Source organism: Oncorhynchus tshawytscha, unplaced genomic scaffold (genome assembly GCF_018296145.1).
Source record: "Oncorhynchus tshawytscha isolate Ot180627B unplaced genomic scaffold, Otsh_v2.0 Un_contig_5383_pilon_pilon, whole genome shotgun sequence".
NCBI lineage: Eukaryota > Metazoa > Chordata > Actinopteri > Salmoniformes > Salmonidae > Oncorhynchus > Oncorhynchus tshawytscha.
The window spans coordinates 104270-119933 of NW_024609457.1; the positions used below are offsets into that span (position 1 = coordinate 104270).

The 15664-nt window shown below is 47.9% G+C and overlaps 1 protein-coding gene across 1 annotated transcript; it reads right to left on the bottom strand.

Moving 5' to 3' along the window:
- Nucleotides 1-3453: 3453 nt before the first annotated feature.
- ccdc97 (coiled-coil domain containing 97) lies at nucleotides 3454-15193 on the bottom strand. The gene is made up of 7 exons (XM_042315389.1): nucleotides 13345-15193; nucleotides 12971-13135; nucleotides 12382-12541; nucleotides 11290-11581; nucleotides 11000-11012; nucleotides 6698-6903; nucleotides 3454-3720 (listed from the first exon to the last, which is right to left on the bottom strand). The coding sequence occupies exons 1-7, from the start codon at nucleotides 13516-13518 to the stop codon at nucleotides 3591-3593; spliced, it is 1140 nt and encodes a 379-aa protein (XP_042171323.1). The 5' UTR covers nucleotides 13519-15193; the 3' UTR covers nucleotides 3454-3590.
- Nucleotides 15194-15664: the final 471 nt, after the last annotated feature.

Sequence of the window (15664 nt, forward strand, 5' to 3'; positions counted from 1 at the left end):
TCCCCATTAGTTCCTGCAGTAGATACTCTTCCTGGGGTTTGTTATGGATCCCCATTAGTTCCTGCAGCAGCTACTCTTCCTGGGGTTTGTTATGGATCCCCATTAGTTCCTGCCAAGGCAGCAGCTACTCTTCCTGGGGTTTATTATGGATCCCCATTAGTTCCTGCAGCAGCTACTCTTCCTGGGGTTTATTATGGATCCCCATTAGTTCCTGCAGCAGCTACTCTTCCTGGGTTTGTTATGGATCCCCATTAGTTCCTGCAGCAGCTACTCTTCCTGGGTTTGTTATGGATCCCCATTAGTTCCTGCAGCAGCTACTCTTCCTGGGGTTTATTATGGATCCCCATTAGTTCCTGCAGCATCTACTCTTCCTGGGTTTGTTATGGATCCCCATTAGTTCCTGCAGCAGCTACTCTTCCTGGGTTTGTTATGGATCCCCATTAGTTCCTGCAGCAGCTACTCTTCCTGGGGTTTATTATGGATCCCCATTAGTTCCTGCAGCAGCTACTCTTCCTGGGTTTGTTATGGATCCCCATTAGTTCCTGCAGCAGCTACTCATCCTGGGGTTTATTATGGATCCCCATTAGTTCCTGCAGCAGCTACTCTTCCTGGGGTTTATTATGGATCCCCATTATTTCCTGCAGCAGCTACTCTTCCTGGGGTTTATTATGGATCCCCATTAGTTCCTGCAGCAGCTACTCTTCCTGGGGTTTGTTATGGATCCCCATTAGTTCCTGCAGCACCTACTCTTCCTGGGGTTTGTTATGGATCCCCATTAGTTCCTGCAGCAGCTACTCTTCCTGGGGTTTGTTATGGATCCCCATTAGTTCCTGCAGCAGCTACTCTTCCTGGGTTTGTTATGGATCCATTAAAGATAAAACAATACGTTATATAACAGTATGGGGATGAGGTAGTTGGATGGGCTATTTACAGATGGGCTATGTACAGGTGCAATGATCGGTAAGCTGCTCTGGCAGCTGATGCTTAAAGTTAGAGGGAGATATGAGACTTTGCTTTATCTTGGCCAGGTTGCAGTTGTAAATGAGAACTTGTTCTCAACTGGCCTACCTGGTTAAATAAAGGTGAAATAAATAACTCCAGCTCCAGTCATTTTCGATAAACACTAATCTGCCTTCCCAATGAAAAATAAAAGATTCTAACATGAATTTAATGGAAAAGAGATGTTTCTGGACAATGCACCATGCTGCCTCGTTGACAAAATGACAGAGCAGCACAGATGACTGTTTGATTTGAGAAGGGTGCTTCTCCCTGCCTGCTTTCACCTGATGGGTCTTTACCTCAGGCTCATCGAATCTGCCCCTTATAAACCGGGTAGTTTGGCTCCTGGATGCTGATTGGCTGAAAGCCGTGGTATACCACAGGTATGACAAAACATTTATTATTACTGCTCTAATTACGTTGATAAACTCGGTCTCAACCTTTAAGTCTTTACTGAAGACTCATCTCTTCAGTGGTTCATATGATGTGTGTAGTCTGGCCCAGGCGTGTGAAGGTGAACGGAAAGGCTCTGGAGCAACGAACCGCCCTTGCTGTCTCTGCCTGGCCGGTTCCCCTCTCTCCACTGGGATTCTCTGCCTCTAACCCTATTACAGGGGCTGAGTCACTGGCTCACTGGAGCTTTTCCATGCCGTCCCTGGGAGGGGTGCGTCACTTGAGTGGGTTGAGTCACTGATGTTATCTTCCTGTCTGGGTTGGCGCCCCCCCCCTTGGGTTGTGCCGTGGCAGAGATCTTTCTGGGCTATAATCGGCCTTGTCTCAGGATGATAAGTTGGTGGTTGAAGATATCCCTCTAGTGCTGTGGGGACCACACATGCAGAGATCATCCGTTCACCTACTCTACATCTCACGAAGACAAAGCGGTTGGAACCAAAAATCTCCAACTAGCCTACCTGGTAAAATAAAGGTAAAGTGGGTGGGGTTATATCCTTCCTGTTTGGCCCTGTCCGGGGGTGTCATCGGATGGGACCACAGTGTCTCCTGACCCCTCCTGTCTCAGCCTCCAGTATTTATGCTGCAGTAGCTTGTGTCGGGGGCTAGGGTCAGTTTGTTATATCTGGAGTACTTCTCCTGTCTTATCCGGTGTCCTGTGTGAATTGAAGTATGTTCTCTCTTTCTTTCTCTCTCTCGGAGGACCTGAGCCCTAGGACCATGCCTCAGGACTACCTGGCATGATGACTCCTTGCTGTCCCCAGTCCACCTGGCCATGCTGCTGTTCCAGTTTCAACTGACCTGAGCCCTAGGACCATGCCCCAGGACTACCTGACATGATGACTCCTTGCTGTCCCCAGTCCACCTGGCCGTGCTGCTGCTCCAGTTTCAACTGTTCTGCCTGTGATTATTATTATTTGACCATGCTGGTCATTTATGAACATTTGAACATCTTGGCCATGTTCTGTTATAATCTCCACCCCACATAGCCTGGTTCCTCTCTAGGTTTCTTCCTAGGTTTTGGGCTTTCTAGGGAGTTTTTCCTAGCCACCGTGCTTCTACACCTGCATTGCTTGCTGTTTGGGGTTTTAGGCTGGGGTCTGTACAGCACTTTTGATTTGATAACCAGTTTATAAAAGCAATAAGGCACGAGGTGGTGTGATATATGGCCAATATACCACGGCTAAGGCTCTGTGTCCAGGCACTCTGCGATGCGTCGTGCCTAAGGACAACCCTTAGTCGTGGTATATTGGCCATATATCACACCACCTCGTGCCTTATTGCTTAAATATAAGACTGGTCTAGTGAACCATAAGAGCGGTATTACATGGTTGGGACAATCATGAGCACTTTTAATTTACAGGATTCATTAGCTAGTTGAAATTCAATCCCTGACTGTGTTCTCCCCCATTCATGGAAATGGACCGGGAAAAATCCCTCTGAAATAAAAATACCCGATTTCACTCCTGGTACCCAAAATCCACCTGTTTTCAGCCCTTTGAAAAACTACAATCAGCTCGCTGACTCATTCAGAAAAACTAACTCAGTTACATTCAGCTCTCTGCCTCATTCAGATATACTAACTTTTCATTGAGTTGCTGACTCAGTTACATTCAGCTCTCTGCCTCATTCAGAAAAACTAACTTTTCATTGAGTTGCTGACTCAGTTACAATCAGCTCGCTGACTCATTCAGAAAAACTAACTCAGTTACAATCAGCTCTCTGACTCATTCAGAAAAACTAACTCAGTTACAATCAGCTCTCTGACTCATTCAGAAATACTAAGTCAGTTACATTCAGCTCTCTGCCTCATTCAGATATACTAACTTTTCATTGAGTTGCTGACTCCGTTACAATCAGCTCTCTGACTCATTCAGAAATACTAACTCCGTTACAATCAGCTCTGACTCATTCAGAACAACTTCAGTGGCCAGTGTTGTCAGCAGGGTGTGGAGTCCCGTCCAATCAGGAACTAGTAAGAAATAATTCAACTGACTAACAACGTGCGTAAACACACATGATTTATTGCTATCCATGCAAACTGAATATTAAATGAATGTGAGGAGAATAACAGAGTAGAAACATTACATAGTATAGTTATTACAGAAGTTAATATATTTACAGTCCAATGACAGCTGCTGTCATGACACATCTATAGTCATGTCCTCCTCTTCCTCCTCATCCTCCTCTTCATCCTCATCGAAGTACTTCTCCTCTGCATCTCTGTTGACGATGTCCAGGTTGTCGTAGTCGGGGTTCCCGTCCACTTCACTACAACACAAACAGCTCGTAAAGTAGTTCAGTCTGTCCACTTCCCTACACACAGCTAGTGCAGTAGTTCAGTCTGTCCACTACACTACACACAGCTAGTACAGTAGTTCAGGCTGTCCACTACACTACAACACACACAGCTAGTACAGTAGTTCAGTCTGTCCACTACAACACACACAGCTAGTACAGTAGTTCAGTCTGTCCACTTCACTACACACAGCTAGTACAGTAGTTCAGCCTGTCCACTTCACTACAACACACACAGCTAGTACAGTAGTTCAGTCTGTCCACTACAACACACACAGCTAGTACAGTAGTTCAGTCTGTCCACTACAACACACACAGCTAGTACAGTAGTTCAGTCTGTCCACTACAACACACACAGCTAGTACAGTAGTTCAGTCTGTCCACTACACTACAACACACACAGCTAGTACAGTAGTTCAGGCTGTCCACTACACTACAACACACACAGCTAGTACAGTAGTTCAGTCTGTCCACTACACTACAACACACACAGCTAGTACAGTAGTTCAGTCTGTCCACTACAACACACACAGCTAGTACAGTAGTTCAGTCTGTCCACTACAACACACACAGCTAGTACAGTAGTTCAGTCTGTCCACTACACTACAACACAAACAGCTAGTACAGTAGTTCAGTCTGTCCACTTCACTACACACAGCTAGTACAGTAGTTCAGTCTGTCCACTACACCACAACACACACAGCTAGTACAGTAGTTCAGTCTGTCCACTACAACACACACAGCTAGTACAGTAGTTCAGTCTGTCCACTTCACTACGCACAGCTAGTACAGTAGTTCAGTCTGTCCACTACAACACACACAGCTAGTACAGTAGTTCAGTCTGTCCACTACACTACAACACACACAGCTAGTACAGTAGTTCAGTCTGTCCACTACAACACACACAGCTAGTACAGTAGTTCAGTCTGTCCACAACACTACAACACACACAGCTAGTACAGTAGTTCAGTCTGTCCACTACAACACACACAGCTAGTACAGTAGGTCAGTCTGTCCACTACAACACACACAGCTAGTACAGTAGTTCAGTCTGTCCACTACACTACACACAGCTAGTACAGTAGTTCAGTCTGTCCACTACACTACACACAGCTAGTACAGTAGTTAAGTCTGTCCACTTAGTTGGTCAGCCCGGTTGGTCTCCCCGGTTGGTCAGCCCGGTTAGTCTCCCCAGTTGGTCAGCCCGGTTAGTCTCCCCAGTTGGTCAACCCGGTTAGTCTCCCCAGTTGGTCAGCCCGGTTAGTCTCCCCAGTTGGTCAACCCGGTTAGTCTCCCCAGTTGGTCAGCCCGGTTAGTCTCCCCAGTTGGTCAGCCCGGTTAGTCTCCCCAGTTGGTCAGCCCGGTTAGTCTCCCCAGTTGGTCAGCCCGGTTAGTCTCCCCAGTTAGTCAGCCCGGTAAGTCTCCCCAGTTAGTCAGCCCGGTAAGTCTCCCCAGTTGGTCAGCCCGGTTAGACTCCCCAGTTAGTCAGCCCGGTTAGTCTCCCCAGTTGGTCAACCCGGTTAGTCTCCCCAGTTGGTTAGTCTCCCCAGTTGGTCAGCCCGGTTAGTCTCCCCAGTTAGTCAGCCCGGTTAGTCTCCCCAGTTAGTCAGCCCGGTTAGTCTCCCCAGTTAGTCAGCCCGGTTAGTCTCCCCAGTTAGTCAGCCCGGTTAGTCTCCCCAGTTAGTCAGCCCGGTTAGTCTCCCCAGTTAGTCAGCCCGGTTAGTCTCCCCAGTTAGTCTCCCCAGTTAGTCTCCCCAGTTAGTCTCCCCAGTTAGTCAGCCCCCAGTTAGTCTCCCCAGTTAGTCCCCAGCCCAGTTAGTCTCCCCAGTTAGTCAGCCCGGTTAGTCTCCCCAGTTAGTCAGCCCGGTTAGTCTCCCCAGTTAGTCAGCCCGGTAAGTCTCCCCAGTTAGTCAGCCCGGTTAGTATCCCCAGTTAGTCAGCCCGGTTAGTCTCCCCAGTTAGTCAGCCCGGTTAGTCTCCCCAGTTAGTCAGCCCGGTTAGTCTCCCCAGTTAGTCAGCCCGGTTAGTCTCCCCAGTTGGTCAGCCCGGTTAGTCTCCCCAGTTGGTCAGCCCGGTAAGTCTCCCCAGTTAGTCAGCCCGGTTAGTCTCCCCAGTTAGTCAGCCCGGTTAGTCTCCCCAGTTGGTCAGCCCGGTTAGTCTCCCCAGTTGGTCAGACCGGTTAGTCTCCCGGTTAGTCTCCCCAGTTGTCAGCCCGGTAAGTCTCCCCAGTTAGTCAGCCCGGTTAGTCTCCCCAGTTAGTCAGCCCGGTTAGTCTCCCCAGTTAGTCAGCCCGGTAAGTCTCCCCAGTTAGTCAGCCCGGTTAGTCTCCCCGGTTAGTCTCCCTGGTTATCAGCCCGGTTAGACTCCCCAGTTAGTCAGCCCGGTTAGTCTCCCCAGTTAGTCAGCCCGGTAAGTCTCCCCGGTTAGTCAGCCCGGTAAGTCTCCCCGGTTAGTCTCCCCGGTTAGTCAGCCTGGTTAGTCTCCCCAGTTGGTCAGCCCGGTTAGTCTCCCCAGTTGGTCAGCCCGGTTAGTCTCCCCAGTTGGTCAGACCGGTTGGTCTCCCCAGTTAGTCAGCCCGGTTAGTATCCCCAGTTAGTCAGCCCGGTTAGTCTCCCCAGTTAGTCTCCCCGGTTAGTCAGCCCGGTTAGTCTCCCCGGTTAGTCAGCCCGGTTAGTCTCCCCAGTTGGTCAGCCCGGTTGGTCTCCCCAGTTAGTCAGCCCGGTTAGTCTCCCCAGTTGGTCAGACCGGGTGGGCTCCCCAGTTAGTCAGCCCGGTTAGTCTCCCCAGTTGGTCAGACCGGGTGGGCTCCCCAGTTAGTCTCCCCAGTTAGTCAGCCCGGTTAGTCTCCCCAGTTGGTCAGCCCGGTTAGTCTCCCCAGTTGGTCAGCCCGGTTAGTCTCCCCAGTTAGTCAGCCCGGTTAGTCTCCCCAGTTGGTCAGCCAGCTACTAACCTGTAGTTAAAGTCTTTGTCGTGTCCGTCCAGGAAGCGTTGGTACATCTGAGTGATGAACTCGTCCCTGAGCAGAGCTTTCTCCTGGGGTGTTGGCTCATAGCCCTCTGCCCCCAACCCTCCACCTGGAGGCACCACACACACAGTACCGTGAGACACACACACACACAGTACCATGAGACACACACACACACACACACACAGTACCGTGAGAGACACACACACACACACACACACACACAGTACCGTGAGACACACACACACACACACACACAGTACCGTGACACACACACACACACACACACAGTACCATGAGACACACACACACACACACACACAGTACCATGAGACACACAGTACCACACACACACACACACAGAGTACCACACACACACACAGTACCATGACACACACACACACACACAGTACCGTGAGACACACACACACACACAGTACCGTGAGACACACACACACACACAGTACCGTGAGACACACACACACACAGTACCGTGAGACACACACACACACACAGTACCGTAAGACACACACACACACACAGTACCATGAGACACACACACACACACAGTACCGTGAGACACACACACACACACACACACACAGTGAGACACACACACACAGTACCGTGAGACACACACACACAGTACCGTGAGACACACACACACACAGTACCGTGAGACACACACACACACAGTACCGTGAGACACACACACACAGTACCGTGAGACACACACACACACACAGTACCGTGAGACACACACACACAGTACCGTGAGACACACACACACAGTACCGTGAGAGACACACACACAGTACCGTGAGACACACACAGTACCGTGAGACACACACACACACAGTACCGTGAGACACACACACACACACACACACACACAGTACCATGAGACACACACACACACAGTACCATGAGACACACACACACAGTACCATGAGACACACACACACACACAGTACCATGAGACACACACACACACAGTACCATGAGACACACACACACAGTACCATGAGACACACACACACACACAGTACCGTGAGACACACACACACACACAGTACCGTGAGACACACACACACACACAGTACCGTGAGACACACACACACAGTACCATGAGACACACACACACAGTACAGTAGACACACACACACACACACACACAGTACCATGAGACACACACACACAGTACCACACACACACACACAGTACCACACACACACACACAGTACCATGAGACACACACACACACAGTACCAACACACACACACACAGTACCGTGAGACACACACACACACACAGTACCGTGAGACACACACACAGTACCATGAGACACACACACACACACAGTACCGTGAGACACACACACACACAGTACCGTGAGACACACACACACACAGTACCGTGAGACACACACACACACAGTACCATGAGACACACACACACAGTACCACACACACAGTACCATGAGACACACACACACACACAGTACCATGAGACACACACACACACAGTACCATGAGACACACACACACAGTACCATGAGACACACACACACACACACACACACACACAGAGTACCATGAGACACACACACACACAGTACCATGAGACACACACACACACAGTACCATGAGACACACACACACACACAGTACCATGAGACACACACACACACAGTACCATGAGACACACACACACACAGTACCGTGACACACACACACACAGTACCATGAGACACACACACACACAGTACCATGAGACACACACACACACACAGTACCATGAGACACACACACACACAGTACCATGAGACACACACACACACACAGTACCATGAGACACACACACACACAGTACCACACACACACACACAGTACCATGAGACACACACACACACACACACACACACAGTACCATGAGACACACACACACAGAGTACTAGATATTACTGTGAGACGTTACGATTCTTTGCTATTCTTATACATTATATATGGACACATCACATTACGTTGCTATTCTAACTACATGGACACATTACGTTGCTATTCTAACTACATGGCCACATTCCATTACGTTGCTATTCTAACTACATGGCCACATTACATTACGTTGCTATTCTAACTACATGGACACATTACGTTGCTATTCTAACTACATGGCCACATTCACATTACGTTGCTATTCTAACTACATGGACACATTCCATTACGTTGCTATTCTAACTACATGGCCACATTACATTACGTTGCTATTCTAACTACATGGATACATTACGTTGCTATTCTAACTACATGGACACATTACGTTGCTATTCTAACTACATGGCCACATTACGTTGCTATTCTAACTACACGGCCACATTACGTTGCTATTCTAACTACATGGGCACATCACGTTACATTGCTATTCTAACTACACGGCACACACACACATTACGTTGCTATTCTAACTACATGGCCACATTACATTACCGTGAGACACTATTCTAACTACATGGCCACATTACGTTGCTATTCTAACTACATGGCCACATTACATTACGTTGCTATTCTAACTACACGGCCACATTACGTTGCTATTCTAACTACATGGACACATTACATTACGTTGCTATTCTAACTACATGGCCACATTATATTACGTTGCTATTCTAACTACATGGCCACATACATGGACACACACGTTGCTATTCTAACTACATGGCCACATTACATTACGTTGCTATTCTAACTACATGGCCACATTACATTACGTTGCTATTCTAACTACATGGCCACATTACATTACGTTGCTATTCTAACTACATGGCCACATTACATTACGTTGCTATTCTAACTACATGGCCACATTACATTACGTTGCTATTCTAACTACATGGCCACATTACATTACGTTGCTATTCTAACTACATGGATACATTACGTTGCTATTCTAACTACATGGATACATTACGTTGCTATTCTAACTACATGGATACATTACGTTGCTATTCTAACTACATGGATACATTACGTTGCTATTCTAACTACATGGATACATTACGTTGCTATTCTAACTACACGGATACATTACGTTGCTATTCTAACTACACGGCCACATTACGTTGCTATTCTAACTACATGGCCACATTACATTACGTTGCTATTCTAACTACATGGACACATTACGTTGCTATTCTAACTACATGGACACATTACGTTGCTATTCTAACTACACGGCCACATTACATTGCTATTCTAACTACATGGCCACATTACTTTACGTTGCAATTCTAACTACATGGACATATTACGTTGCTATTCTAACTACATGGCCACATTACATTACGTTGCTATTCTAACTACACGGCCACATTCCATTACGTTGCTATTCTAACTACATGGCCACATTACATTACGTTGCTATTCTAACTACACGGCCACATTACATTACGTTGCTATTCTAACTACATGGCCACATTACATTACGTTGCTATTCTAACTACATGGATACATTACATTACGTTGCTATTCTAACTACACGGCCACATTACATTACGTTGCTATTCTAACTACATGGCCACATTACATTACGTTCGCTATTCTAACTACACGGCCACATTACATTACGTTGCTATTCTAACTACATGGCCACATTACGTTGCTATTCTAACTACATGGCCACATTACGTTGCTATTCTAACTACATGGCCACATTACGTTGCTATTCTAACTACATGGCCACATTACATTACGTTGCTATTCTAACTACATGGCCACATTACGTTGCTATTCTAACTACATGGCCACATTACATTACGTTGCTATTCTAACTACATGGCCACATTACGTTGCTATTCTAACTACATGGCCACATTACATTACGTTGCTATTCTAACTACATGGCCACATTACATTACGTTGCTATTCTAACTACATGGCCACATTACATTACGTTGCTATTCTAACTACATGGCCACATTACATTACGTTGCTATTCTAACTACATGGCCACATTACGTTGCTATTCTAACTACATGGCCACATTACATTACGTTGCTATTCTAACTACATGGCCACATTACGTTGCTATTCTAACTACATGGCCACATTCTAACTACATGGCCACATTACATTGCTATTCTAACTACATGGCCACATTACGTTGCTATTCTAACTACATGGCCACATTACGTTGCTATTCTAACTACATGGCCACATTACGTTGCTGTTCTAACTACATGGCCACATTACATTACTTTGCTATTCTAACTACATGGCCACATTACATTACTTTGCTATTCTTACTACATGGCCACATTACATTACTTTGCTATTCTAACTACACGGTCACATTACATTACGTTGCTATTCTAACTACACGGTCACATTACATTACGTTGCTATTCTAACTACACGGCCACATTACATTACGTTGCTATTCTAACTACAAGGTCACATTACATTACGTTGCTATTCTAACTACACGGCCACATTACATTACGTTGCTATTCTAACTACACGGCCACATCGTACAGACTACCTTCTCAAACTGTTAGTCAACTGTAGTGAATGTTGGCAAACTATTTCCCTTGTTGATGCTGTGTCTTACCCTCCTCCCCCTCCTCCTCCTCCTCCTCCCTGTCCTGCTCCTCCTGCAGCCGGCTCTGGATCAGTCTCTCCTGGTAGGAGGTGAGGAGGAGGTGGGCCAGCCCCCCCTCTGCTCCCCCCGGCCCCCGCTCCTCCCCTGATCCTCCCTGCATGGCCTCGAGGGAGCGATGTAGCAGCTCCTCCTCTGTCAGGTATTGGCCGATGTATTGCTCATACAGTAGGGGCTCCCGGCTTCTCATCTGGTCCTCACTGAAGTACTGGCCCTCTGGGGGGGTTAGAGACATGTTGAAGTACTGGCCCTCTGGGGGGGGTTAGAGACATGTTGAAGTACTGGCCCTCTGGGGGTTAGAGACATGTTGAAGTACTGGCCCTCTGGGGGGGGGTTAGAGACATGTTGAAGTACTGGCCCTCTGGGGGGGGGTTAGAGACATGTTGAAGTACTGGCCCTCTGGGGGGGGGTTAGAGACATGTTGAAGTACTGGCCCTCTGGGGGTTAGAGACATGTTGAAGTACTGGCCCTCTGGGGGGGGGGACAGAGAACATCCCTGGTGATCTGATCTGGAGGACTCACTAAACAGAGAACATCGCCAGTCATCCCCACTGCCTCTGATCTGGAGGACTCACTAAACACACGTTTCGTTTGTAAATGATGTCTGAGTGTTGGCGTGGGCCCCTGGTGCCGTCTGGTTTGTAAATGATGTCTGAGTGTTGGCCCCTGGTGCCGTCTGGTTTGTAAATGATGTCTGAGTGTTGGCGTGGGCCCCTGGTGCCGTCTGGTTTGTAAATGATGTCTGAGTGTTGGCGTGGGCCCCTGGTGCCGTCTGGTTTGTAAATGATGTCTGAGTGTTGGCGTGTAGTATTTTACTGGGTGACTTTCACTTGAGTCATTTTCTATTAAGGGATCTTTACTTTTACTCAAGTATGAGAATTGGGTACTTTTTCCACCGCTGATTACCAGTAGCTTTGCAACCCTGGACCTGTGTGATCATCAGTGTTTGAGTACCAGGGTCTGTGATTGGTGCTGAAGACTGAGTACCAGGGTCTCTGATTGCTTGCTAGGCTCACCCCTCTGCAGCTCCCTGAGGGCAGCGTAGCGTTGGTTGCGTACCCGGGTCCTGTTGGTCCGTCCCGCTGCTCTCCGCCTCACCTCCCGGCAGTAGTACTGCGCCCGGGGGTCAGAAGTCAGATGGCAGAATACTGACAGGTGCTGTGGCTTCAGGTGGGCCTGTGGGAGAGGGTTAGAGGTCAGAGGTGATGGGGCAGAGGGTTAGAGGTCAGAGGTGATGGGGGAGCAGGGGTTGGTCATATGTCAGTTTCTATATAATACCAAGTTGTACTCAGGCCAGTCTCATCTTCAAGGACCCAACTGAGACCAGGGTCTCATCTTCAGAGACCCAACTGAGACCATGGTCTCATCTTCAGAGACCCAACTGAGACCAGGGTCTCATCTTCAGAGACCCAACTGAGACCAGGGTCTCATCTTCAGAGACCCAACTGAGACCAGGGTCTCATCTTCAGAGACCCAACTGAGACCAGGGTCTCATCTTCAGAGACCCAACTGAGACCAGGGTCTCATCTTCAATGGTGCCCTGAGACCATAAGTAAAAGAAAGACCAGCCCAGTTCTGGTTGTCAGGGTTCGAGCAAAGAGGTACCTGGTATCGCTCCAGGAACACCAGGGGCTTGGTCCGGTACTGTCTCAGCAGCTCCTCTCTCCGCTGGGCTATGGTCAGTTCTGCCTCACCGACCTGCTGGCTCTTCACCTGAATACCACTCACAGCCACCACCTCCACCATGGCACACACACCGATGGGATCCGCCTGGGAAAAAACACACACACACACACACACACACACACACACACACACACACACACACGCACTTGTCTTCGCCAATTCCTTGTCATACGCCGGTTGGTAGCTAGCTAGTTCACACATTAACATCACAGATGAAAGGGGCGTAGTCATCAATATTTTTGGTAACATCTGGTTTCTACGTCACTATCTCCCTCCTTGTTGCTGTTTCTCACCTGGTTGTCCTGCGGCTCGTCCTCCTCGGTGTGGGCGGTTTCAGAGCAGCTAGAAGCTGGTCCGGTTCCCCTGGGGTCGGGCTGTGGTCTCCGGGGGTCGGGCTGTCTGCAGAACACTGGTTCAACGCTGACAGGCGGACTGGGCTCGGGAACAGGGTCGATCTCCCCCCACATGGCTGAGAGCACAATGACGACACCTCTATGGTCTAACTTAACTTACTAGAAATGTTAGCGCGGACGGAAAGTCCCTCTTTCTTGCGAAACGAGACTAATCTCATAAATATTGGTTGAATACAATTTTAGAATTCTCACTGCATTTCAAAGTTTATAAACCTTTTACATTTCTTGCTAATTCGAAAATGTCGCTTCCTGGTCCGTCGTTGTTGTCAGTCCCCTGATTACCAAGGTACATCGCTCAAGGTTCCTACTTACGGTTCATTATTTTTTTTCTTTATTTTTTTTCTTGAACTTTTCCATTTAATCAAACATATACGGGAGTTAAATGATACATTTAAAATGCATATTTAACAAAGAACATAACCAAACACACAGGTTGAAGAATATATATTTGAACAAACGTCAGATCTTATACTGTATACAAAACATTCAATTATACAGGTCATATCAGCAATGAGATTCAGGGCATGTTTGTTTTTAACAAATGTCTATGTGTAGTGTATGTTAAGGCGTTTCTCATGAACCCTCCATTATGATTTGCACCAGTTCTTCTCCAGAATAAAGACAAGTTGGAACTCAACTTTATTTTCAATTTAGTTTCTTTAATAGAATCTTATTTACACAGTATTTTGTCATTAATGTTTAGTAGCCAGGAAGTTACAATACTCTGTTTCCATCTTTACACAACGAACAACCTCTCCACTGTTACCAACACACTCATACTGCAGTACTGGGAGCTGTGGTCCTGTAGCCCACTGAGCTAAAGGCATCAGGTCTCAGGTCAGAGATCACTCATACTGCAGTACTGGGAGCCGTGGTCCTGTAGCCCACTGAGCTAAAGGCATCAGGTCTCAGGTCAGAGATCACTCATACTGCAGTACTGGGAGCCGTGGTCCTGTAGCCCACTGAGCTAAAGCCTCAAGGCATCAGGTCAGAGGTCACTCATCATGCGAGTGCAGTCATCTGTTATGTTCCACCAACGTCCAGTCTTCATCATATTTGACCTTCAACATTTAGTTTGATTTCATTTGTTTCTATGGAGGTTTAACGACGGTTGGGATTCACTCATTCAAAAATAAACAGAAAAGTAACCATAGTAACCAATCCCCAACCTTATGTCTGTCTGTTCAGAGGGGAGATGGAGGGGGGAGGGACACAGATGTAGAGATGTGAAGTTTGGAGGGAGAGAGAGATGGAGGTAGGGAGAGACAGGTGGAGAGAGAGGGATGGAGGTAGGGAGGGACACAGATGGAGAGAGAGGGATGGAGGTAGGGAGAGACAGGTGGAGAGAGAGAGGGATGAGGTAGGGAGGGACACAGGTGGAGAGAGAGGGGGATGGAGGTAGGGGAGGGACACAGATATGGAGAGAGCGGTGAAGTTTGGGGGTTTATTGCATATTTCAGACAGGTGTGGGGATGAGACAGGCTGGGGAGTGAGGCAGGTTAGATTATTGTGGAGCTCACAGCCAGTCTGTTTGTCAGACCCAGATGAACCCTAACAAGGATGAGGGAGGATGAGAGGAGAGAAGGAGAGAGGGTTAACCTAGGGTTAATAAGGGGTCTGAAGAGGAGTGGAGGAGGGATGAGAGGAGAGAGGGTTAATGGCTGTGAGGGAGGAGAGGGAGAGAGGGAGGAGAGAAGGAGGGATGAGAGGAGAGAAGGAGGGATGAGAGGAGAGAAGGAGGGATGAGAGGAGGGGAGAGGGAGGGAGGGATGAGAGAAGGAGGGATGAGAGAGGGATAATGGCTGTGAGTGGAGGAGAGGGAGAGAGGGATGAGAGGAGAGAGGGAGGAGGAGAGAATGAGGGATGAGAGGACAGAATGAGGGATGTGAGGAGAGAAGGAGGGATGAGAGGAGAGTAGGAGGGATGAGAGGACAGAATGAGGGATGTGAGGAGAGAAGGAAAGATGAGGCGAGGGAGGAGAAGTGGAGAGATGAGAGGGGGATGAGGAGAGAGGAAGACAAAAGAAGGAGGGATGAGAGGAGGGGTTAGGGGGTCCGTCTCTGTAGAGTAGCAGCAGGTCAGTATCATCATCATCACAGTAAATAAATAAAATAATAATCAGAGAGACATACAGGCTTAATACCATTATACAGAGGACCAGGTGCTATGCACACACACACACACACACACACACACACCA

Excerpts from the sequence above, each read along its gene's own strand:
- ccdc97 (XM_042315389.1), bottom strand. The coding sequence starts at position 13,518 with ATGTGGGGGGAGATCGACCCTGTTCCCGAGCCCAGTCCGCCTGTCAGC. Across the intron at positions 13,136-13,344 it reads ACGAGCCGCAGGACAACCAG|GCGGATCCCATCGGTGTGTG; the intron begins GTGAGAAACAGC and ends GTTTTTTCCCAG. Across the intron at positions 12,542-12,970 it reads TGTTCCTGGAGCGATACCAG|GCCCACCTGAAGCCACAGCA; the intron begins GTACCTCTTTGC and ends CCTCTCCCACAG.